Here is a 27,324-nt window from a genome sequence, read left to right on the forward strand (position 1 = left end):
TTAAAGTTAAATTTATTCACGAACTGATAATTTGATTGCAGACATCACCAGATTGGCTATGCTTTCTGTGACTACACCTCTGTGAAATGTTTTCCAATTTAAATTATTCTCACTATTTTCCTTGAAGTTCTTATTAAATTAAAATGACAAATTAAAGAAATTTTGCATTTTGCTGGTTAGAGTAAGATTTTCAGTCCACTTTTGGTCAGTTTGGCCTTTGATTTCAGGTTATTTCTTGGAAGCAAAGTCAGAGTACACTATCTGGTTTTGACATTATTCTTTATTAGACCATAGTTTTTAAGTCGGAAACATCAATAATTTTCTTAATTTTGTGTTTTTGTAAGGTTTGTTTCCACGAGCCTGGCACAGAATTTAGCGGCGATGCATTTTGTGTCTTAATTTCCTCCTGTTAGCTTGTATTTTGTCTAATTTTCCAACGGTTTGAATTCGTCATTTCTGTTATCATGTACCAGACATCTTTCAGTTTCTTTATCTTACTGTTTAACGTACCATTGTTCAAATGAGAAGGCATTTCTTTCGTTTTTTATGCCATGGCTCTACTGTCCACAGAACTCAACTCAGAAAATTCGGTTTTGATGTTGAAAATACCTACACAAGTCTACTTCATCCTGGTCAATTTCAAGTGAAGAGCGCCCTCTCACGTATTGTCATTTATTCACTACTGCATCACGTTTTCCACTGTCGACTCGATGCATAGTAGTAAACAGTCAAAACTTTCATTGGAATTAGCATATCGAAAGATGAATAATGAGGAGGAACGGCATATTGCTGGATAGCAATGGTAAACAACATGTGTAATGACGTTTCCATGAACATTGAATGAGAAACATCTTTCGAAAAATATACTTGGAATGTTTAACTGTAGATTGATGAACTACAAAAAAAAACTTGGGAAAGAGCAAATTTAGTGCGTTAAGGTATTTTATTGAGCATATTTAAATACTATAGAAATAATTGATCCTTAAATTAATATCGATGATGTCCCACGTAGACGAAAAAACACGAATATCATTATTAATACCCACACAGAAATAAACATCTTCTTTCTTTAAGTTTAGAGTTGGTTACTAACACGTATTATTATGTCATTAACATATACGTATACGCCATGGAATATAATTTTCGATGATGACCGTGATATGTAACAGTCGAGTATAATGTACACACTGTGTGGTCCCTCTTACTACATCTATCGCACCTTACCCCCATCCATGTTATCCATACATGTCCCCTATATCTATCGCATCTACATGGCTGATTCAGGGCAGTAAACAAATCATGAACTTGACTGTTTATCAAACCTTTATGCTTAATTTCATTTAAGAAATACTGATTCCGTCAAACGAGTTAGGAGTATTTCTAAAATGATACAAATGGAAGGCAGTAAGATAAGAACACACATCGAAGTGAAAATTATGATGTTAAAGAAACACAAGTACATGATTTTGCTACATTCTGAAAAGAACTGAGGTCCTATAGAAAATACAAGGAAATGCCAAACACGTTACAAAGCGCTCTCCCAATATTGCACCATAGTAAAGGATCAGTGGGTCAAGTGTGAGATGTCAACAATTACATAAAGACTTTTTCTTAAATGCATTTGTAAATTTTTATTTTTTTTGTAAAGATGGATCACACTTATCAATGAGCTATTATAAGTTTCTGACATTCACACTGGAACAATGAATACGATTACTATTTTGTGACTCTCTACAAGGAACAGCACATTAGCAGACACCTTAAATGTATGAATAGCGAAACATTTTCTGCCTCATTCAAATGTCGATGAGATAAGACACCGATAAAACTTCTTGATCTCCTATGTAAAGTTTGACTCAAATCACGAAGAGCATATTTACTTTACAAAACTGATCGAAAAATGGTTCAACCGGATAAAAATGAAGCATGTTTCAGTACTTCACTATGTCAAGTCAATAGCAAGATAACTAATTTGTTACAGTCACTGTAACAAAGTTGTCTACACACAACGAAAAGCTTCAAACTTCATATGACGGCTAAGTTGTAAACATCACAATTATAGGAAAACGTCATTCTGCAAATTTAAGATCTTGACACCGGAGTACTCAGAAACTTCCGACTTTCTGGAATGACGCTCGATTGAATGAGTTCATATCGCTCAATCTTGAACAGTATCAAACCTTGCGAAACGAATTAAGGAGTTCGTCAGTTTAAATTCTGAGAATGTTTACCCCCACTTGAAAATCTTACAAAAAGGTTTGTATCCAAAGAAAACGTGATATCAAAAATAAAATGCATAGACCAAAGTATATCCGTCTCTTCAAAAACAAGTGAAATATGAAACTGAAAACAAACTTCAAAGAATTCATAGAATATAAATCAGAGAAATTTTATGTGACTTACTTGACTGAGTGCATGCTAAATATACCCATCTAATATGGCCTTCTCTTAGTTCCGGTTGAACATCCAAACTTAACAGTTCTTTTGCTCCTTACATGCAATAAACTGACAAGGCCAATATCGATAACCCTAAGAGATTTACAAGATCAACAAATGAACATTAACACCGTCAGAAAAACTTACCAAAGAATGTTATACTGGCTATCCCTGGGTTTTATCTGGCAGTATGACGTCACTTTGCACAAGTGATATTTTTGGTTATGATACGACGCCAATGTTAAATGGACTTCACAATATTGTCGCCCGGTAACAACACATAACAATTCCATGTGTCTTTTGTTGCCCAGTAACAACATATCGGAATTCCATGTATCCTTTTTTCCGGAACAGCGAAAACAAAACTGAATGAGCAGATTAACAACAATAAATACCATAGCTCAGTCATTTTTGTCATATTTTATCGATACTCTGGTTATTAAATTCCTAAAGTTCCGTCAATAAATGATTAAAGATCACGTGACGCGACTCCGACTCGTCCATTTTGTTTTCTGTTGTTATTGTTATTGGCAGCCTGCTGGGCTTTCATCTGGTCTTGCATTTTTTGTAGCATGTCCTGCATTCGTCTGATTTCTTCGTCTTTCTCTTGCAGCAGACGATCGGTCTCCATATTAACGGCAGAATCTCTCTTCAGCTTGCTGCAAAATCAAGATTACTATACAATTTAGAATGTGCATGTAATGCTCAGGAATTGATTTAAACGTTTCTATAATGTGATCTATAGCATTGGATGTTTATTTTACAGTGTGACATTCAGATTGTTAAGGTAATTATCCGGCAATACAAAAATTATTCTTAAACCGTCCGACCCCGCCCAAATATGTTCTATTTGCATATTAAGTACAGATAGTGTGTCATTTTTTCGATGGACGAGGAACTGATGAGCGACGAGGTCGAGGGAGACTGTTGGGCTTTTTCCTCGACTTCTCATAGGGAAGAATAAAATTAACAGCTCGCAGTTAAAAACAGCAAAAAGTTATGACCGATATCCTCCCAGACGTTGCAAGGGCCATACAGTGTCTGTGTCGATCATTATTAATTTCGATGCAATTTGGGATGCTGGTTCATAAACCCGTGGGGAAACATTGTTTGATAATTCAAATTTCTCAAAAGTCTAGGATAGGGTTACCTTGTTCTTCAAAAAAACACAGAAATTATAGCGAAGAGATGATATAAAATGAAAACAAAATAGAATTAGTATAAAATAACACTGCATGAAAAACAACATTAGTAATTAAATGTGTATTCTGAAAACATGTAACGATGATAAACATCATGACTAGCACACTGTGTGTCATTCGATAACAATCTGTCGCGTCAATGTTGTTTGCATGTCAACTTGAGTTTGTAAATTGACAGACATGTAATACTTAGAAATAAATCCTTTATAATACGCAATGTAGCAATTCATCAAATGCAGCTAAGTGAATGGATACCTTTTCATTTTATTGGCGATATAGCTTTTCAGCCAACGTCGATGGATGAGGTTAACAAAGGATTGATAAAAGAAACAATTACAGGGGTATCAGCATTTGCTATCACTGATGTCATTTCTATCACGCGTTGTCGTCGTCGTTTATTTTACATGAATAAACAGAGTTCCTCAACTTCACCATACAGTCAGCAGTATGACAGGATCTACTATCGAAGCCTGTTCTCTACCGTGCTATCACCAACACAAGCCTATAATGTGCATGATCTATAGGAACCGTGATGCCGCTGAGGGCGCTGCATTTTGCTCCCTTTGAGACTGGTTTGGTGGTAAATCGTAGATATTCAAGCATGAGGGCATTAAAGAAGATGACCTAATTTTCTATTTCTATAGGATTGGAATGAGAATACTGGAAACCAACAGAAGAGGTTAATTACATTCAGCTTTACCGCTCATGCAACCTTAAACTGTTTTAAATTTATTTTCGCCGACATCTTGAATCTAGAAAGTATGGGTAAAAAGTACACGAAAAGATTACTAGGGAAAAAGAAGCAGTAAAAGATCCATTGTTACCATAGAAAGCTGTTCTGTGCGTAAAACATTTCATTAAATTGCTGACAGAAGTTTGACTTTTGTGGTATGTATATTTTCCTAAATGTTTTAAAATTTGAGTGGTACCTTCTGGCAGCTCATATGGTCGACTTTCGTGTAAAGCATCGTCCTGTGTCACAGCCAACAATTGTTAAATGAGAAAAACAGATTTCTTAAAGTTTTCACTGCAGTTTATGACTTCAGTGGCCGGTAACATGAGTTTGAAAAGATCAGGCATTGACCCTTGGCCGAATGACACACGCCATGTGATAAAAGTGTTTTGTGATCATCGAAGGGAGAAACCAGTGACAATGTCAGGCAACGGACAGTTGCACATTACTTTAAATGATTCCTTCCTTGGCCTTTGATCTTAAAGCATATAATTGTGAGAGCAAGATAACACCGCCAACAAGATTTGCAGAGATTCATTTGATGGAAGGGCCCGGATATTAAAGGTTACAGATGCAGGGTTAGGTCCATGATCAGTGTCTAGGACATGCACAGGAATTCGATGGAAACAAATTCTTTTTTGTTGCAAATGTCGATGGTCTACAGCTCACAAATGACCGAGACTTCATAAAGATTACACAAAAGTGCAGTTGCCAGTCCGATCAATGCAGTCCATGTAAATTTGAAGACAACGTAGAGATAATTAACAGGAACCTTCGAAAAGCAAGGTAGACTCACTGATATTACGTAATACAGACTAACCAATCTAAAATTCAAATGACTGAGAAGGCTTAATACATGATTTTTTTTCTGGGGGAACCATTTGAAATAAGAGTTAGAAATAGAAAACAAAAAAATGAATACTGGAAACGAAAAAAGGTTCACTTCTTACTACAACCGCCTCAGATGGGCAAATTTCCGTACCTGGGTTTGCATGATTATGATTTACAAAATAATGTGTTGATAGGGGAACAATCACTATAGAGTCTGGAAATTGACATTTTGTGGAAAAGTAAACAGACTTTCATCTTTTAATAAACGATGACTGAAATACGAGATACACAAAGTGTGGAATGTCTGTGCAGCCATTCGCTAATTATAATTCTTGAAGCTCTTATAGATCCCGGAAATTACGTTATTACAATCGTTTTCCATTCTACCTGACCTTCTGCTCTGGAGGTATAAATTGATATATGTACATGTGAGCTATCTTAGTCACAGAGACTGATTTCTAGGGAAGACAAGTGTTTTGTGGACAATTCTAACAGTTTATTTACAGATGAGGATTAATGTCATCTTATATGTCATATAAATTGACAAAATATGTCCTAAAGATTCTGATGTCGACAGAGTTAAGTCGGATGATTGTAATTGCACACATTTTGTTAGTTATATATTGGCCTTAACAGTGAATCATTGGTGAAAAGGCGGCGGTTACACTATGTAGAAAGAGTGGATAGTAAACAAATAGCTTAGAGTACCAACTTATGTACCTACCCAGCAATCCCAGAAAAAAAATGAAATAATACCACCGCATTCGTATTAATATGCAAGGTTAGTGAGATAAGAACTTTTATAATCCGAGTGACTGCATGCTTTTTTTAAAATTAATTTTACCTTTCGAATTTCGATGAATACTTTTGCCTGCATATTAAAATATAAAAAATAAAAGTAACTGCATAAAAAAACAGAACGGGCAAAATAATAAGTTAATAAATATATCGCAAATAAAATTGGCAAGGTCAACTGTAGTGTCACGTGTCAACTTGATTTACACGCAGCGTAAGTTGGCAAACTACATGTGTGCTCATTAGTGTTATGTCGGCAAACATATGTTTGCGGTACACAGACATTCATGCGTACTGAAACACATTAAACCGGACTACACTTATTTTTGCTTTTAGCATCGTTATTGTGTCATTACGTCAGAAATATGACCATTATAATAATTGTAAATTATATGCAGAGGTATTTCTTAAAAAGTTAAGTATTTACAGATGGAAATTGACAAATCACGATATATGGCTGCCATATAGGTCTCTAACAAATAAACTGTCATGTGACAGTCTAAAAGTGCCTCTAGGAAGAGGTGAGTACACAATACTGGTGGCCGGTAAAACAGGTTGGGTTGTAGGTCACAGCTGAAAAAAAAAACGTAAATTCTACGTCGACAGAAATCATCATCAAAATTACATCAAAAGATGGCGGCTCCGCCCCTTCAACATAGAAGAAAGAGTTTTACTAAATTATGGTGAAAATTCAAAACCATTATCTTACTTGCGTTCCTTTGCACTGACGGGGTTGAATGGGTGTCCAGAACTTTCAATTCGTTTCAGACGATAGTTTTCATAATGTACATCACACGTCACTTCCTTCAAGTCATGCATGTGGGTTCTGTGTACAGAAATTTGAAGAGGCAAACACCAGAATCAATGCTTTAGACTGCGGGTTACGTTTCCTATTCAAATCACCATTCCACATCGCTAAGTACGTTTCCGCTGATAGATGAATAACGATACCTGCCAATACGAATGTTCTTCAGGTCACAGGAAAGGGAGCTTACGTACCTTATCTTATTTGACTATAAAAATCAGAAGGAAGGGGCGTTTACGACCTTCTATTATTATGGCACTCAATGATATGGTGAATCACACAAAATCGTTTTTTATATCCGATGTCATTGACGCCAAAAGTAGACGATGGCATTGCCGGCTGAAAGGGTCACATCTTTTTACTACAACAGTGATACCAAAATGACTCTAGTAATTCAACACAGTGAAATACAGCAATATTTTTAAGACATGATCACCACGTGACTTGCAGTTAATGAAGTACGAGTGTTGTTACTCTGTATTATTTCTGTAGCAGTTCATGAACATCCCGGAAACTAGAGTAGACGTGACCGACAAGTTATATGGACACCTTGAAGGTCTTCATTTCTTTAAAACTATGACCATGGTTTGCAGTATTCGATATGCATCTTTTTTGTTTTTCTTCAAACGACACTCGGGACAGATATTTGGACTCTCAAAGTTTACAACATTGACACGACTTTGAAGGTTATTGAGTGAATAGAATTTTCATCGGCTTAATTTTGTGAAAATCGGGATTTTTTCCCCAATAGAATTAACACAGAGATGACGGCCATTTTGATTTCAAATATAGTCGGTAAATATTTGGTTATTTGTTTCTTTAATTCTAAAATTTGCACCGAGACTTCCGATTTATATTCTTGAGACAAAGATTGAAAGTTTGCTTGAGGAAAGTTTGAGCAACAATTGAAGTGTTCCGTTGGAGGCGCTAACTATCCTAGGGCGGGTGATACACTCACCTCATCTGCAATACTTTGAGAAACTCTTTACGGTGTCATTCATGCAATTTTCAATGACAGAGCATAAATATCAGTTTTCTGACAATTCTATCAAAGTATCAAATGTACAATAATGGAGATTGGGCGAACACTTATTAAAACACATTCAGTGTTCGTGACGACATACCTGATTAACATATTTCTCAATTTCACAAAGTCGCAGTGCTTGGGATTTTCAACTGTCAAAACAAGAAGATTCGATTACATGTGACATCAACAGATAACTTATGCCATTACTGTATAAGGTATTTACATCAAAATATACTGTTTGTAGAAATAGAATTGTATAAACTATTTATACTATGGGAGAAAGTCTGGTGTTATATTTTCTGTTGTGAATGCAGCGTGATCTGTCAGACTGTGTAAATGTGGTTGTCAATAACTTCACGAAATTGTTCTATTCTACGACACAGTCTTTTGTTCTTCTCCATTCCCAAACGCTTCAATGGTGTTCAACTTCTAGACGTAACCTCTATGTGTGTGTGTAATGTACAATATCAAGCAGGTCGATGCCATACAAGTGCATTGGCCGTACTTGTCTCAAACTGTCACTGATAAAGTACTTAAAAAAATAAAAGACTAACCTTCCACGATGCCCCATGGATACAACCGACCTCGAACTCTCTTACCATTTGCTTCAACAATTGTATTACTACCGATTACGGCGAATGGAATGCTTGCCTGTAATCCAAGATATAAGAGTTCACCTTAGTAAATATAAACAACTGATTCGAGTGACCAAACAATATCCGTGATGAAATATGTTCAAGAATGTTATCAATCATTGAGTAAATTAGTGAGATTTTAGTTCAATACAAACCTTCAATTCATTGTCTTGTTGTTTGAACTCATCATCTTCGTCAGAATCGCAATCTGGAAATTCATAGATTTTAATGCCTTGGGCGTCTAGATCGTCTAAAACCTAGGATAGAACACATTGATAGTTATTCATTCTTGATATGATTTGCCCTAATCTTGAATAAAGAGATATTAACCTTATCATAGCCAACCAACACAAATTCTGCAAGGATAATTCTATTTATTTTCCCCTCGCAATGAACCAATAGTATCTTGTGACAATTCTACCTCTAACATAATAATTTTTTATGAAAATGATAATATTTTTATGAAAATGATAATAGGTTTCCTTTTTACACAAAAGAGATAAAAATTTTAACGTCACAGCTCTCTTAATAATGTAAGCATAGATGCCATGTACGTGTTCACGAACGTCCCACATATATTATGGTGGGCGCCAGACATCCAAGATCTGTTTTGTCGCCGTTGATCTGCTAGGCACAAATGTAAAGGTTGGATTCAGTGTTCAAAATACAATGACAAATTCAGGCTTGTGTGTTGACTTGAGAAAATTTATCTTAAACGCGTAGTGAGGAACTGGTTTTACAATATCTAACGCAAAAATGTTTTACCAACATTTGATGATCTCCACCAACAGTGATGGCAGACATTGGCGAAAATCCTAGATTGTAAAGATACAATTATACTGACAACATGGATCATCAATGTATCCCAGCATAAAGTATGGTATAATATGTTACATAATCTCTCCTTACTCTTCGTTTAAGCGTGTGAACTTCTGCCGGAGTCAAACAATCTGCTTTAGCAATCACAGGTACGATGTTCACCTTCTCATGTAACTGCTTCATAAATTCGACATCTATTGGTCGTAGTCTGTGTAAAACCATAATGAGATACATCAAACTATAGTGAGTCTGCTTTCAATCGAATTCCTTTTATTGGTTTCACGTCAGCTATCATACCTGGAGTAGACTATCGATAAAATCTTTAATGCGTGAAATCGATAAGGGTATTATACTTGGTAACTTGAAGTAATCACAGACAACAAACTTTAAGTCCCATCTCAGACAAATCTACATGTATCTCAAATATGCATATTAACTTGTCTCTACCAGCGTTCTGGCCATCATCTATATTACTGTTTCTATGTAGCTTTCAGTTTGTAGTCTGATACCTACCCTCGTCCGTACGGGGAAACAAAGTACAAACAGCAATGCACCCGATTGTCAACTATGTTTTTACGATTCAAACCACTTTCATCTTGGAAGTATTGTTCGAACTGTTCCTCAATGTATTCTTTTATCGGTTTCCAACTGAAATTAAAAACAAGAAAAACACAATGACTACTTTCTAGAATGCACACTGTACCCACTATTTTACACTTTTCAAAAAACAAAATGTAGTCTCTATGGTCAAATCCTTTGATATTTTCGCCAAAGGATTGTCACTGAGACAGCGCTGTCACTTTTTTCTTAAGAAATTTCGAATAAACTATAAACTTTACCAATCGGAACCGTTGACTGCATCACCAAATCCAGGTGTATCAACTACATTCAATCTTAACTTGACTCCTTGTTCTTCTATTTCAACTGTCGATTTGTCAATTTTCACGGTCTTCGAAATACGTTCTGGAGAGGCGAAAACAGTGGTTTGCGGAATGTTAATGTGACAGAAGCTTGTCGCTGTTTGAGCTGACCAAAGCCATTACAGGGCACTTTGATGTGAGAAGACATAAAAACATACAATGGCATTCCTGTGTCCAGACAATGACAAAGTGGATCACTTTTGATCGCGTTTTAAAGCGAGGAAATGAATACCACTAGTTTATGTCATGCACATGATGTATTCCACGCGTAATGTCACACTAACCATCCATTGGGAGTATTACTGACTAAAACTATTATAAGCATAGTCTTTCGTACAGAACTGGTTTCACGGACTGATTCGTATATTGACATAGTTGAATAACATTTGTCACGATGTGCAAACATTTTTCCCCTTGTCTGTGTTACGAGCAACAGCCTTACGCATGACCACTGACAAACTTGTTTCATCATGATAAAATGGTGCTTTTCTGTTTCTCTAAATAATCCGTTGTCAATCTTATCGTAACTTACAGTCATTTAGTAAATAACAACAGTTGAGTGTCCATATACAGCACAAAACAGTGAATATCTTACCTTCAGCACTAGGAAGTATCCTATCTTTGTAGAGATCTGTTAAGAATAGACTATTCACCAGCGTTGACTTACCAAGGCCAGATTCACCTGTCAACAAAATAGGTGTGTTGGAGTAACACTTATTTTGACAATAAACTGTTTAACACAACCTTTGGTTTTCTGTCATTTGAGGGTTTTGTTCAACTGTCGGTAAAAATCGCCAGAGATTGATTAACAGAAAACTACTTGTCGCAACTTTGAGCATAAGAGCTAACACATTCAACACATGATGGCAAAGTTTGCGTCAAATTTACATAGTTTATTTCCCACAACTCTAATTGCTAAATGTAATGTTTCCTCGCAAAGTCAAACATTAAATTATAGTCATCACGTGAAGATATAAGAATAACATGCAATTCTGTTTGAAATGACGTTGTCGGCAATCGAGACAAATGTCTGTAGGACAGGAGACTGCCCACTTCACCGCCTCAGAGAAAGTAATTGTCTTGCCGTCTTATTAGTATACAGCTTTAAAAGCGCCATATCTGGACCGCTTTGAAGAGAAAGAGCGTGAATTGTTGGCGATTACGGTCACTGAAAGGAACCCTTGTCTGAATTTGTAATACACTGGCCTGCAGCGATTTACCGCTACCATCGATCCAACCTTACAATGTGTCCAGACATTTCGATGTTGTCGCACACAAAAATATCTGACATAGCCATCAAACACCATTGAAAGCCTTTCCAGATTTCCAAGGTTTCAGGCCACGCACAAAGACGCTGAACTCGAGGGAAAGCGACCACACAGTTGAAAGATGGTATTAATCGGTTACATTTGCTATGGTACGGCTACTAAAAAGTAAAGAAAGCAGGCAAAACACTATCAACAGCCTTGAACCTCAGTTTTAGTTTGGAGATTAGCGGGATACACAATGCAGTTCACACATTAAGCTTTGTGGATTATTTATCGAGTAGAAATGGATAGAAAATGCATGAATTGGATTTGCCGCTGGTCGTTGTTTACGGGAAGTTCCCAAGGTCTGTACCAATGGAGTCACAATGATTTGCAAGCCTTACCTACTACCATCAACGTGAATTCAAATCCCTTCTTCACTGATTTCCGGTGGACCTGATCAGGTAAAGTCGCAAAGCCTACATACTCACGGGCACCACTGATATCTACTAGCGACGACGCCGAGGAGACAGAAGTGGATGAACTCGATCTGGTATTAAGCTCACTACCACGAGATCCAAGATCACCAACTCGACTAGAAAAGTCACTCCTGCTTGAGAACTCGGTAGAACGACTGGTGGTAAAATCCGACGATCGAGTTGATGATCTGTATTCCCTGTCTCTGGAAAGGGGAGACGGACTTTCCTGCGAAAGAAACGATATTGGTTTACAGCACGACAGTTTCAAGATTTTAGGAGTGAAGGTAGCAGTACCATTAGGCGAGTCAGGAACAGCTAAACACTGGTTATCGATGCTGGGATTGGCGCAATCTCTAACGTCTCCCTCCATTACACAAATGTGAAGTAACCTTTGTAAAGGTGTAGTAGAGGCGGAATCTGATGCCCTTGAGACTCTTCAAATTACTTGATCACGTGGTCGTTACTTCGGAGATCAAAAGCACTCAGCGAGGTAGGCCGCTGACACTACACTAGTGCCGGAAACACAGAGTGATATCATAGGGAGACACCATCATGCGATTGTAGATTTACAGTGATTCACTGCGGGGCGGGCGGGGAGGGTGAAATGATAAACACGGGTCAAAACAAATTAGCATGAGGTGTGTCCACAGGAAAGTCAGCTGTAAACATTGTACAGGTAGTGCCATGGATGTGCAAAAACTACGGGGGAGTGAGAATGCAATGCAACACTCATTCATACTGCTATAATGTACACCGCTCAGAAACTACCGGTTCATCATTATTGCTCGAATCATAAAAATGCACTCGTTTGAACCTTTGCAATGTTAGATGTTGCAGGAAAAGTCCGAAAAGTCAATCTCATTCATTTACACAGCCAATAACAATTATGTAATATCGATAAAAGCCCGCGGTCCTGTTTAGTTAATCGGTATAAGTTTGATGGCGACTTCCTCGGCATTATCGTTTCTAAGATTTCTCAATCGAAATGTACAATTTTCTTCGAAATTGCGAACACCTTTCTTTTTTTTCCACAAGTCATTCACAAAGCGAAACAAAATTACTTTATATTATTCACCATAAACTACTCGACGGTGAAGGTATCAGAACAATCCCTATGTCTGTCAAAGAATACAACTCACAAAAAATATTTCTTATCGCCAAAGAAGATTATACTGATGTAAATAGGGTGATTGGTTGTGTTTGCGAAGAAAAAACAGTCAGCAGTAACGTGCATCTCTATTTGAAATTACTGATGTTGCATGTGCTGTCGCTGACTACTGCCGAGTAGATGGGAAATTATCTCAATGCATAGACCATGGCTATCTGCGCCATCACTTTCAAGATTAACAGTAACACACCGCACGTACTGTATATGGACTGTCGTACGCACTGCTGTCAAATAGTGCATTTCAAAAACATGGTGAACCCCCAAACATGGTGACCCCATCACCAAAGTCAAAAACAATCCCTAAGTTGTATTTTCCACGTCAGTGTGTTCTCAGATTGCCTGACACGGAATGGCTTTTATGCCTAGCACTGTCGTGTTCTTATCTCGACGTTGTAGGTGCTTCATGTCCGCAAGCAAGGTTCATTGGCCTAACAATGATCCGCTGATCACAGCGTGGAAGACCAACCTTTCCTTCAACATATTTTCTCAGTCTTTCTGTGAAATAAGCCTCCGCGGCGTCTGTAGGCAACTTCCGATGTCAGAAGAAGAACTCTAGTGAATTGATCAATGTCTTGCATTACAATATGTTCAATGACAAATAGGAAAGGCGTCCTTGCACTGTCTGTTTCATTTGTTCATGTGAGTGGTGTCTTATAATTCTTAGAATTCAACGAAATTCGCCGTATGAATAAACCACTGTGTCAACCAAATCCGATGTATTGTTAAAGCTAACTTAAATTTCTGCGACAGTTTCAAACATTCATTATTTTTGTACGCTTCTATCCCTTACAATTATAAGATTTCTTGATCTTAGCATGTTCAAACGTTTGATAAGATTTCTGGATCTTAACATATCAAAAACATTTGTCTCGGGTCGTGATATCGACCACATTCGGGTTTCAACTAATTGCAGCGAACCATCCGTGGATGAGTAACTGGCATGGTATTACAGCAGTTTACAGCAAACGTAAACACTTAATTCTAATTGCTCTGACCTGGTAACCTCTCTGAGCCGCAGAGCGTACAGAATGTCATTTGCATGCGTATTAAGGTTCTCTGGGTTCTACACTAATTACGATTGTGTGACCACTTGCAATTAGATACAACAGTATATCTGAAAACAAAAAATACAAAACCAACTCACTGTAAGCTGTTGCATAGACTACATTAAAGTTCCAAAAGTTTACTGACATATGTATTAACGATAATGACGTAGGATAAAGTCACTTTGTATCGTCTAATGTTCCCTTTGAATACGCAAAGATTTTCGTCGAATCAAGTGAACACCATTAGATGAAAAAGCTGCATTACCGTTTACCTTTGAATTAAGAGTTCAGTTTACTTGTAACTACTTTAAAGTAAGTTTCTTGCTAAATGGTTATTTAATACACAATTATAATATCACTAAATTTCAAAGACTTCCAAGAAGGTATAATGACTTGTCAAGGTCTTAGTGATCAGCGTTTTCTGAAAGGTATTGCGTGAAATCGTACCAGGGCAAGCAGTCTCCAAAATTAGTTGATATAATTTCCAGTACACGGGTTTAACTTAAATCTTAGAGCCACGATTGTTACAGAATGTGAAAGCTTGTGGATGAATGTTATTATTGGATATTACAATATTATTCTCAGGATTTATTCGTTAGTTTTATTGTCATTCATTATTTGGTGCTGTGAATTTGGAGTCAGTGAACAAAAACTGAGTAATATCAGCAACGCCCGGCATCACAGTACAATAAATTACCCATAATCCTGTTTGATTTGTACCAACAGCGTTAGTTTTCTTAAAACTTTTTCAGTTCTGCATAAAAGCAATAATGTGAAGTCTCAAGATAATTGATTAATTATATTTATTAAAAGTACGTTGAAATATTGTGGTATAAATTTCAAAGAAACCGTTAAATAACCTTAAAAGTCACATTCTGCAGGTACTACAAATGTCACTGAAGGGGTCATGCTCTGAAAAAAGTTAGCATGTAAATTTCTTTTGTCTTTTCTATTTGGAAAAAATCAATATCCTTTTATTTCATAAAACAGGTGCAACTGGTCTCCCTACTTTTCATCACTTTATTCTGTAGGGCTGAGGACATAATCAGCGGAAAATTTACAAAAATGCTATCTTCTCTCTCAATCAAGCACAATTTTCTTAATCCTTTAAAATGGAAATTGAGAAGAAAGGTGTCCTTAAAAGTACGTTTTCAGAATGTTTACAGCTAGTCAAGGAATTTGTCTTCATATGGAAGACCACAGGGGGCTGTCTACATGTCCGTCCCCAGGGGTGGGTAGGTGTTTCGTTATATCGCTAATAAAGATATATTCTACCAACCTTTGGTGTTTCGGTCTTAACTTAGCACTGCCCTTGACAATCTTGCGTATACGTTTTATCAACATGCTGCGTCTATTATCTGATGAGTTTGACTGCCTCATTAGCCAAAGTAATCAAGGGTAAATTACTAATCTGTGGACGCTCTCACCAGATTATCACCGGATTAAATTTGACACAGTCGATATCGAACGCACCAGCAAGGTATCAGTACGTTGGTACAAATCATAATGTATTATGGGAAATCTCTTGTGCTGTGCATCACGGTGAATATTGTCAAACTGCAAAAACACCTGATATCATCTATAAATGTTTATCTTCTATTGGTCGGTAAAATCTACATACTCAGAAGCATTTAATGAAATATTTGTCACGATATCGCAACATGGCCCTCGCTATGTTTGTCTGTCAAGTGTTAATTTACGTATTTTCTTTCTCTTTTATCAAGTTTTACGATTGATAATTCACTGGTAACCTTTCTGAATTATTTCATTAAATTAAAGCTCCATTATCTGTAAGTTTTTCATTTGTTTTTTTCTTGTGTCTGTTCTATTTGTAAGATCCAGTTTCTCCTCCTCCAACATCATATCGAAATGTCACGTATTCAATTAACACATCAGTGTATGTGTTATGTCCGATATTGATGCAGACAACAGAATTTTGATACAGATTAGAATTCACATGGCAATGATAACATTGAACGTGAGATTAAATGCACTTTGTTGGCAAGGTAAGTCTCTTTATTTCAATTTACAGTAAGGAGAAGAATGAAAATAGTGAACTTAATATGACCAGTTACGGATGACATTTCTTTGAGGAGGGTCAAGGGCTTTAATTATATAACACACTACCTCCACTAAAGGATGAGGTCGGGGACTGTGACTAGCACAATCCCTAGATGAGGATGATTAGGCGCAGTAAGAAATCTGAAATACAATGGCACCTTTGAAAGGATGACTTCATATCATCTTTGTCAATGTCACTTCCAAGGGTTCACCATTATACAATACACCGTGAAAATCGAACGTGTTTTCCCGACTCTCCTCCACTGAGGAAAAACGACACACCTAGATTGTTTTGTAGATTGCAAAACTGGGCTGGACAGTATTAGTTAGAAGTTTGCATATATCGGATGCACTGTTTTGTCTGTACCTATATACAAGGGCAAAGGCCGTCCTCAGCCAAATATTGTTTCTTGGAATAGAAATCCCATTTTTTCATAGTTTATGACTGGTATAGCCCTGATTTTGACCTTGGAGTTTTAGGTAGAGCAATCTGGAATAAATGAAGAGAAATCGACCGAATTGATAATCACCGTACAAGAAACTGGCCCAGTGTGGTGCGTTGCCAATTAGTGTAACATGTTCAGCAAGCTTGAACATGTTTACGGCATACGCGACAGATGGCAATGACAGCTGAGAGCATGGGATGACTTGTTTCAACTTTATCCCTGTTCGGTTTGTTAGAAACAGCTAAACTATCTATTCGTTTAAATCCAATTATACGCCTCCCATGGCTCTCACTGTCAGTTTAAACCAAAGGTGACATACTTAGCATTTCTGGGCATGTCAATTTATGGAACGAACGACTGTGATTTGCAGCTTTCCAATTTACTCTAATGTGACATATTGGTAAAATTGTCACTTGTTGTAATCAGATAATAATCAATACAAATAAGTGATGGGAAATTATCGCGTTTATTGCAATTAATTTACTTTCTTGGCCTACATTATATACATGTGATATTTGTTCTGCCGTTTTGTCTGATGTATCTCACTGTTCTTGTCAGCCAGTTATTAGCATGATAAGTGCCAACTACAAAAGATGACGTCACTCTCCGTAATTATATTGAGTAGCTATTTACATCTGACACTGATAGCTCATTGAAGATCCTCCACTGTCGTTGACAGATGGTCGACACTGACAAAGCTAGGTCACAGGTCAGTGAACTCTGACCTCATACTATTTATACCGTAAATAGCCAATCGCTCATCTATTTATGTCAAAATTTAAATGAATATTGATACAACGACTCTTGGTTGAATTAGATGATGGAAAGGCACAGTTGAATTCTACATGATTTGAAAATTAAAAAAATACATGACACCGTAGATGCCATTTAACTTCGTTTGACAATGAAAGGTGAAATCATTTTTACTGTCGCCCGTTTTATTTCAATATTACGGATGGTAAAAATAATCCCCTGTTTTCTATTGATATATTGACCTGCATATTGTAGATGTTCGTGTCGATTCACATGTAAACAATGCATGACGAGAAGGACTGGTTCAATCGATATTTTCACATTCAATAATAAATATTCAGTATGTGGTGTAGTCGTTTACGTAATTTTTATTGAGTGTCAATAAACTATTTTACCGCACGCTATCTGTAGACAATTATTTATTGTGCCCTGGATTGTTTTGATTTTGTCTTCTTAAAAGTAGTCATTTATCATAAATTTTATGTAGTGTTCAGCGGTCTTAATTTTCACCGTCAGTGAATTAATTGTCAACCTCTGCGTTAATTACCATTACATCATCGAAAACGTCTATCAAGACTGACCAGGGCCATTTTCACACTTTTCTAGACACATAATACCTTTTGGCATATCACACTTCAAATTGGTTATTTCCATGCACTCAGTTACCTGATACTGTAACTGTATATTATAACCCGAATGTATTCACAAATATTATCTGGCATAGGGAACTGCCAAATATATTAGACATCTGGGACAGACTATGGCCTCGGACAAAGAAAATTTAGAGTCGGACACTGTCTGCAAATTGAGCTTAAATTCTTATTTTTAGAAATGTCCGTGAAATATTTACACACTTTCAAATAACATAAAATATTTTTTTTTCCAAAGTAGTTTCAAATTCTTCGGAAGGACGACCAGTAAATGTTTAGTTTGTGTGGAGGTTACTTTACTTCAGCAAGAAAAAGAATCATGGTTGAATAAAAACAGCAGTAATTCATCATAGACGGCGCCATGTTGACTTTCGGCAATTTGACGTTGCAGGGCTACGAAAGGGAAACTGTCATAACATATGAATTTCAAAAAACTAAATATCGAGAAAACGGTCAGTTTACACAGTTTATAGACAATTGGCATTTTCATTGCTCATTTTTAGTGTTTCTGCCGAAAGCATGAGTAAGGGGAGAACCATTTGATTTTTGGGGGGGGGTATGGAGGAAATGGGTATGGGAGCAAATTTTTTTTTCCTGTCACAGTGACAGCAATTTTTTTTTCTACTGTCAGAGCTGCATCAATTTTTTTTTTTCAAATGGAGTAGCAATGCAAATTTTTTTTTCTTTGTCATCAAGTTTGTGATGCGTTGTATATAAGGGAGCCGTCATTATTTACGGCCTGAAACTCAGAAATTTCAAGTGACACCCCCCCCCCCCCCAGTCAACCATGATGATTTGAGTAACTCCCCTCTCTAACTCTGAAATTTTGACGGTTCTTCCCACTTAGAAAAGTTAAATACAAATACATGTATTTGTAAAATTTACAAAATACAGCAATTTAACAGTAAAAACCTTTGAAATACTGATGTACTCTGCTAGACTATCATCAGTTATCTCATGATGGTTCAAAAAAGGTGAACCCATCAAAATGAAATTGCAAGTCACAATAAAATAAAGATATAAAAGCTCATGCAGTATCTAACCATATAGTATATTGTTTAATTTGGATGGGTAATATGACAAGGTTTTCACTAGGATATCTGACCGGGCAGAATTTGAAAGTACAGGGGAGAACACGTGAGAGGCTTAGGGGGAAAGTGTCACAGGGGCTTTCCCCTATCTTGCATGGAAAGTTTAAGATATTGATGTGTGCAATGGTGCAGTCTGGTGCGATCTGAGAGGTGTTTTCTAATTTTTTTTTTTTACTAAGTGAAACTGTTAGAACACCCCAAGGGGAGAGCAACGAGAGGGGGTTTGCCCCTCTCGTATTGGAAATTTTGGAAATTGATGTGTTTAATGGTGCAATCTGAGAGGAGTTTCAGGTTATTTTGCATTTGGTAAAACTGTTTGAAAATGACATTGAACACTGCAATATTTTTTACATTTTATGCATGATCAGTGTTTGTGTCACAATATTCAACAACCAAACAATGACAATACAATTTGTGAAAAACAGTTCTGTTTGCCAGAGACTGAAGATAAATAAATATACAGGAACGGAAAATTTGTGACCTTCTTGTGTCATTTCTCCAGCTGCCAGCTTCTAATGAAAAGCATGAATATGGTATGTTTAACTGTCAAAATGGTCATTGAACTGAGGTAAATGAAAACATGTCTCTGTGATAATAAAGGATGAATTCACAACAGTTCAGTTTTGTCCTAGATCCTGTGAAAATTTTGAGAAATTGATGTGCGCCATGGTGCAGTGTAGTGCAATCCGATAGGTATTTTAAATTTGTCTTTTACCAGTAACACTGTTAGAAGAGCCAGGGGGGGAGAGCAGCGAGAGGGGGTGCCCCCCTCTCGCATTGAAATTTTGAGAAATGGATGTGTGCAATGGTGCAATCTGAGATGTGTTTCAATTTATTTCGCCAAAATATATTGAGTAACCCGTCCCCCTTCTTCCTCTCCACATTTTGAGTAACGCCCCCTTAAGTTTTCCATTTTTTTAGTGACCCTCTCCCTTGTATTTCATTACATTTATTGTTCCTCAATTTTTCATTGTCAACTTGTACATCTTCCTAATATATTTATATTGAGAGAATACTATATTGATTTTAACACTAGTTTATTGACTCCTGTCTTCTGTTTTAAAATTTTCACAATTTACAGAAGTCAAAAAGTCCCCTTTAGATAGTGCCTATGCCATTGAGATATTGCAACAGAAATCCTGAAATACGATTTCTTGGGTCAGGAAAGGGAAGGAAAACATTGAGTGCACTGAGGTGTAAGTAGACCTATGTAGTGCATGCTCATATCATAAGTGCCGGGAAAAAAAACATAAGAATTGCTTGTGGTAAAAACATTTGCGCCGCCTATGGCGGCGCGCCGGCAAAGAATACATGAGAATAGGGTTTCCAAATTTGCTAATTTCTGGTGCATTGTGACAATTTTTTTTTTCACTTCTGTCTGTTATGACAATTTTTTTTTCTCAGGCCATGGCAGGATCAATTTTTTTTTTCTTCTATCTCACCTTGCCACAAATTTTTTTTTTCTCAAAATCCTCCATACCCCCCCCAGAAATCAAATGGTTCTCCCCTAATGTTGATCACTACGTTCAGGTTTCTGACCGTCTATGACATCACATGTCGTAATTGGATCGTGTATCTTTGGGAGTGCTGTAACCGCTTTAATTATTTAAACATCCATGAAGTGAAGTATTATATTGCAAACACCATACGCCACTGTCCTTGGCCCTACCTCATGGTAACGCTATAAAGATTTGAACATTCACGTCAACTCATTACATGAAAAACAGCAGTTGTTGAAAAAGGAAATGATTGTCTGGTAGACGCAGCAATGCTGTACACGGTTTACTGTGAAAAAGCGAATGCAGCTATGATTTGCTTTATCAAGTATATCTTACGATCATGTACATTATTTTGTCTTGTGATTTTGAGTGTCTTCTAAAATACCATACGTGTGATAATTTATCATTTCAAGAATTATTTCCTTTGTAACTTCATGAAAACTTCAAAAATCAAACAGCGTCTGTCGAGACGAGATTGGATTAAGCTCATTCATCGATAGCTTATCGGATAATGAGAAATCCATGACCTGAAAGGACACTTATACAACAAGACTATAAAGTCAACGAATACGGTTCTCTCTGTGATCATGGCGTATGAGTTTCCGAGTCTGTTGTCTGGAATATTTTAAACAGGAAGTACAGATTAATTACTTGAACACTGTGACTTACAGACATTTCAGAGCATCTACTGCTGGTTTAGTCTCGTTAGATTACAAAGATACCCATTCATGAAGAGTATATCGGTTTCACATTATTGAAACAGCAAAAGTATTGAACAGAGCTACTCTGTCAGTCCTTGTTACCACGATCAATCACCATGTCACTGTACCATTGTACATGGACACAGTGACATGGTGATTTTCTTTATTGAAGAAAAATTTGAACTTATTTTTGTATCACACTTTCATTACCATAAATGTGATGTAAAACCTATATTTACAAGCATGCAAAAATATTATTATTATATTATTGTACCAAATATCTCAACAATTCGTACAGATTATTTTCCCTTGACATTCTCTCGCCTGCTTATTGTCAAATTAACACTTCTAAAATGTCTAATCGGACACATACAATGACTAGCAATGGTTGAAGTTGAAGGCGGACGTACCGTAGTTGTAAAGATAAATCTGTCAATTTTTACAGGAGTACCTCTTGTACCAGACAAAAGCGAAGTACAATAGTAACCTCTAGGAGCGTTCATGGAGATGTTGATAGAGAAGAAACGACACGCAGTCATATATATATATATATATATATATATATATATATATATATATATATATATATATATATATATATATATATATATATATATATATATATATATATATATATATATATACATTATATATATATATATATATATGTATATATATATATATATATATATATAATATATATATATATATATATATATATATATATATATATATTTCATTTTTGACACAACTATTGATGATGAATGCATTACAGTCCTATATACTAACCCTAGCGTCCCAAATGTTCGGATACCATGAGCATGGGCCTTTATCATATACTTCCAATATGGATAAACCAGTCTTTCGCAATTTATAAGTTTTACAAAATAAGGTTACCCATCTTTTGTATTTTTTTGCTCGAACTCCGCCTATGATAATCGTTTCACAATTCATTGATACAGATTTCATTCCGTTTCGATCTGTGTTGTAAAAATGGCCCGTTTCAAACATTGTCTCACTGCGTTGCAAAATAAACCGTAGAGCGTTTGATGTCATTGTCTGGAGAATGAATCAATTTGAAGTCATTCTCTAATACATTACAGCTGATCACAGATGTAATCCTATCCCACAAACACTGCAGGATGAAATGACAAAGAGAGAAAGAAATACGATATTTTTGCTGAATTGTTCCTGCTTTTAAGTTTATATGTTGTTTCTTTCAAAAACAGAGCAAGCTTCGTACTATGTAAAAGATGCGAATGGTATTATCAAGTTTTAATTGATCAACGTTAGGTCTAATTAATTGAATTCGGTCCAAATTCCTCAATACACAATGCCCAACCTCACAGTTACTTTGGTTGTATTCGGTCCAATAGCACTGTCCTATTTCTAGGTTTTATTGACAAATAGAATGAATGGTCGTATATTGTTACTAAAATAGTACTGAAAATTGTATGCATATTCAATGGGCTTCACTTACATGTAAATGTCATATCTGGCTAGTGTGCTTAAAGGTCTGGTGAAATGCCCATGTTGCAAAATCACAGAAATACAGTTGATGGTCTATAAAACAGTTACATTCATTTCTTTTTTCGTTTAGCGCGCGTGATTATGAAATATGGCAAAAGAAAAATGCAATGTGGGCGTGTCCCCCGAGCCTCTCCAGTCGACTTTTTTCGGCTTTCCGAAGTTTGCCCGACGCCGTATCTCATAACGGGAAGTAAAGTATTTCACACCTCCGTAAGCTCCCTACGGGGGGTAACTTCTAGGGTTTCCGCTTACATGATCAGGACAGTGTCCTCCTTCACTATGGGAGAACGTTGTTCTTTTGGTGGCTGTGACAGCGGCAAGAACATGAACGGCTCAACTGTAAACTTTTTCAAGTTCCCGTCAAGTGTTGAGTGTTTGAACCATAATGTGCTTGTCTACGTACGATCGGCCACGGTCCCTCGGCTGAGCCTGCCTCGCTACTCGCTACACAGAAGGTTGGAACCTCAATGCAAATCAACAGCATGAACACCAACACTGAACGTTGTGACTGCCATTAAAATGCACTTGTCTACAACACGGAACGTCGGGACCGCAATGCAAATCGACAGTAACTTAAAACGTAAATGGGACTGTGATTAAAATGCACTACAACCACAACACGGAAGGTTGGTTGGGACCACGATGCAAATCAGCTGCATGAACAGCAACACTGAATGTTGAGACTACCATTAAAACGAACAACAACACGGAACGTAGAGATCGCGATACAAATCATGGAGGGAGAGTCCTCCTTGATACGAATCGACAACAACACGGAACGCGTCGTTGGGACGGCAATTAAATTGAAGAACAACGGCGAATACCGGACCACAAGGACCGCGATGCAAATCGACCGCAACATGGAATGTTGAAGACCGATCGTGATTAAAATGCACAACACAGAACATCTAGACCGCAATGTAAATCAACTGCGACTCCTAACCTTGTTGCCTCGATTAAAATGCGTATGTCTGCTATGTATAGCAAAAGTTTCAATTCTCGCGAGCGAGCGTTCCTATGCCCGCTGTACACCAGACAAAATGACGTCAATTTATCGCGAGGGCTCGATTGCGTGTGTCGAAGTTTCAATTCTCGCGAGAGCCATTTATGCATGGTACACTAGACTAAATGACGTCAAATCTCTCGCGAGACTTGGCTCGATTGCAAATACGTACGACGGAAAGAACGCAATAATACGGAAGTAGACACAGTTTTTGCGAATCACCGAGAGAGAAGCGCAGATTAAACAAAAGACTAAAAAACCCACGTTTTTTCTTTATTTTACCATATTTTTAAACAAAATAAGTTTCGCCGCTGTGGCAAATTAGGATCGATTTTTTTTCGCCACTTCGGATTTTGATTCGCATTGGCGAATGTGGCAAATGGGCAGCGCGAACAGTGTTTTGTTAGCGGATACCTGGTAGAGATAAGGCGGCGTTGGACCGCTATTCGATGTAAATGAACACACCTGTGACGTCACAGACGGCCAACCATTATCCCCGCTATGGGCGTGACCTGAGTGTCGCAAAATGACCCCATGAAAGCCGCGCATAGAAATATCAAAAAAATTAACACTTGCGCGTACTTTTAGGTTGCAATTCTGTTGCGAGTGTAATAGTATTGACCCCTGGACGATATTCAGTCACACGAACGGGACCATTTCACCAGACCTTTAATGTCGGATACGATACGGATGTGTTGAACCCAGGTCTAGACAATCGAGATGATATGATAACGTTAAAAGTATACACAATAATATTGAATTATTTTAAGTGGGACACTGTACAATACGGTCCTTTGTTACTTATTTGTTTTACACGTGAAAGAAGACGTTGTTGTTACACAAACTGATATCGTTCCCAGTAGAAATTCTATGACGTATGTAATTGTCAAGGCTGAAGTGGTTTGTCCATAGGCCCTAGAGAAACCGTATAAATTCGCACCGGCTTCGTGTCCACCGAGCTTCCGGTAGTGGACAACAGATTTACGGTCACGGTCACATCACGTAGCCAGCACTACATCAAAACCTATCGTGTACGTTTGTTTGAAAACAATGATTAAGTGTTCCCTAGCTAAATTTGCATGTATGGATATGACAATGAATTATTCATGCATGAGTCACCCCTTCTCTTTTGAGTCACATCTTCACGTTTTGATATTTTCACTCTACGTGAAAATTATTTATTCAATCAACTCTCTTTACCGAACAAGAATTTAGTTGTTGTGAAACGGCGAGACAGCCGAACTCCTCAGGACAAGACTTAACTATACGCCACGATGTATTATGTTAACACCAAGGCAATGAACATGTGACATGCACCGATGGAAAACACATATGCATTAAATATTTTTAGAAAATAGAGGAGGGCGATGACCAAATATTTGTTCATGCATTCCAAGTCCAAATATCGTTCTATAGTTAAACACTGTGTTTTGTACATGAACTACGTCTGTTCACGTGACTGTGGTTGATTTCGATTTAATGTTGATTTTAATGGGGGCCAAATGCAGGGTAATAAACAAATAACCCAATCGTGTTTTAAAATAATTGTCACAAGCCATCGCAGACGTGCAATTTTAACGGAGAAATAAAATTCATTCTTACCTCTTTGTCGCCAGTTCTGTCGTAACCTGATGAAAATATCCAACATTGATGAACGAAAGATTGATCCAGAGCGATGCAAAGAGAACAAAGAACGGAGGGCTGTTATTTGAGTATGACAGCGATATAACAATGAACGAACGTCCACAGATAGACAAAGCACATGATGCCCAACACGAAGAGTTGCGAACGCTAAAATAATATAAATAGTAGTTTAACTCACCGTTTCTTGTGTAGCCTGAAAATTTTGGAGAGCCACTGCTTCTTCCTAATCTACCACTGCTATACGATGACCACGAATTCATGCTGATATGCCGATATTACAGATGTGTATTTGCTAATCCTGGCCTACGATGTGATATCGACCTGTGAAACAGATCTTCCAGACTTCTATATTATTCACTCTATGGACAGCGCCACCACGATACCGTATGTTGGGAATTTCTTGCATAGGAAATATATTCTGCAGGGTTCAGCAAGCTGTTAAAAGCTGAAAATTACGCAGCAAATAGATCACTAGCAGCAGAGCAAATGTCAGTTTGCCAATACCGAAGTCTGAGTGTCAGCTGTGTGTAGTACACTGCAGTACGTACCAACTCTGTCAATACCCGGGCTATTGTTTACTTCTCTGTTGGACCTCACCAATTGAACGCCACCACAACAATGTCAACTATCTCCACGCATGAATGGTTTTCACTTCTGACAATCGAAAAGCTGGAAATGTGAAGAACATACACAAACTGTTTACATTTTGACAGGAAATTACCAAAACCCCTAATAAGATACACAACCGGTTTGGTCAATGAGCTTTTGTTAAACTGTAGTGTTACCATTACAACACTCGCTATGTCGGTGGAGAGACACAATGTGGTCGTACGTAACAAATGACGTTGGTGCTAGCCCTCTCGGGAAAATTAGGTTTGCGTGATTGTTCCCATTTTCTGAGGATAGTTGTTTTCATGCATTATGAAGATAAGAGGGATAAGCAACATTGAATATTTCTCCCAAGTACGCACAGCTCTGAAATGATCAGACAAGTCATAACTTCTGAAAAAGCATCGTTCAGATCACAGTCCCTCTATAGAGGGATAGAGAGACTGTGCTCAGATGGTCTTATGGTTGATCTCCTGATCGGAAGACATTTCTAAGTGAAGGAAGTTTTCTTTTCTGATTTCTGACCCTTTTCTTCACAAAGAAAGTTACCTGTTAATTCGCTAAGTCCAAGAAAATAGTTTTGAATATAAAGCAACGGCGTGGGTCACTAGGCATTCGGAGAGCATTTCTGCCAAGTCTATGACCGGCTACACACACGAGACACCCTCCATTTTGAAGTCTGCTTTGATGCGAACCTTACCTTGAAGGCATTGGTACGTATTAAGATGACGATTCTGTTGTCAATTGGTAATTACGCCACTCACCAAAACACGAGACATGAATTCAACTCAGAATTACTGAAACGCCCATGGCAAAAACTTGGTCTAACCTCTTAGACAAAAAATTGACGAACGTGACTACACGGACGACATCATGTTTCTCTCAAGGAATCTGGCATTCTTCATCGATACACAAGATATCACCTGTGATCATTCACACCGCAGTGATTGCGATTTTGAGAAACAAAAAAGACGAGAAGCAAAGAAAAGAAACAATAGACAGTTATACAATCAAGCGATTATCATCTTCAATGGAATTCACCTGCACGCAAAGCTAAACCACTGTCCCTCCACCGCGGCTACACCCAGTTTCCTATATAAGCTTAATTTCAATCTCTCAATTCTTCTTCTGTGAGAGTTAAAATGCGCTAATTCTGCTTTATACCGGGAATTTTCACCGAAAAACCCACAAATG

General features: G+C 37.3%; 1 protein-coding gene across 4 annotated transcripts; it reads right to left on the reverse strand.

Moving 5' to 3' along the window:
- Positions 1-924: 924 nt before the first annotated feature.
- Positions 925-26,098, reverse strand: LOC139145796 (septin-5-like). Of its 4 annotated transcripts, XM_070717159.1 has the most exons (13): positions 25,700-26,098; positions 25,480-25,505; positions 11,855-12,155; positions 10,799-10,885; positions 10,123-10,246; positions 9,797-9,931; positions 9,374-9,491; positions 8,620-8,721; positions 8,384-8,480; positions 7,927-7,978; positions 6,707-6,823; positions 6,047-6,073; positions 925-3,095 (listed from the first exon to the last, which is right to left on the reverse strand). In XM_070717159.1, exons 1-13 carry the CDS (start codon positions 25,779-25,781, stop codon positions 2,906-2,908), a joined length of 1,458 nt encoding a protein of 485 aa, XP_070573260.1. In that variant the 5' UTR covers positions 25,782-26,098; the 3' UTR covers positions 925-2,905. The 4 variants fall into 4 exon arrangements, with proteins under 4 accessions (XP_070573260.1, XP_070573261.1, XP_070573258.1 ...); XM_070717160.1 differs by lacking the exon at positions 6,047-6,073; XM_070717157.1 differs by lacking the exons at positions 25,480-25,505; positions 25,700-26,098 and having other exon boundaries at positions 11,855-12,419.
- Positions 26,099-27,324: the final 1,226 nt, after the last annotated feature.

The sequence above is a fragment of the Ptychodera flava genome, chromosome 12 (assembly GCF_041260155.1).
Source record: "Ptychodera flava strain L36383 chromosome 12, AS_Pfla_20210202, whole genome shotgun sequence".
In the NCBI taxonomy this organism is placed as follows: Eukaryota; Metazoa; Hemichordata; class Enteropneusta; family Ptychoderidae; genus Ptychodera; species Ptychodera flava.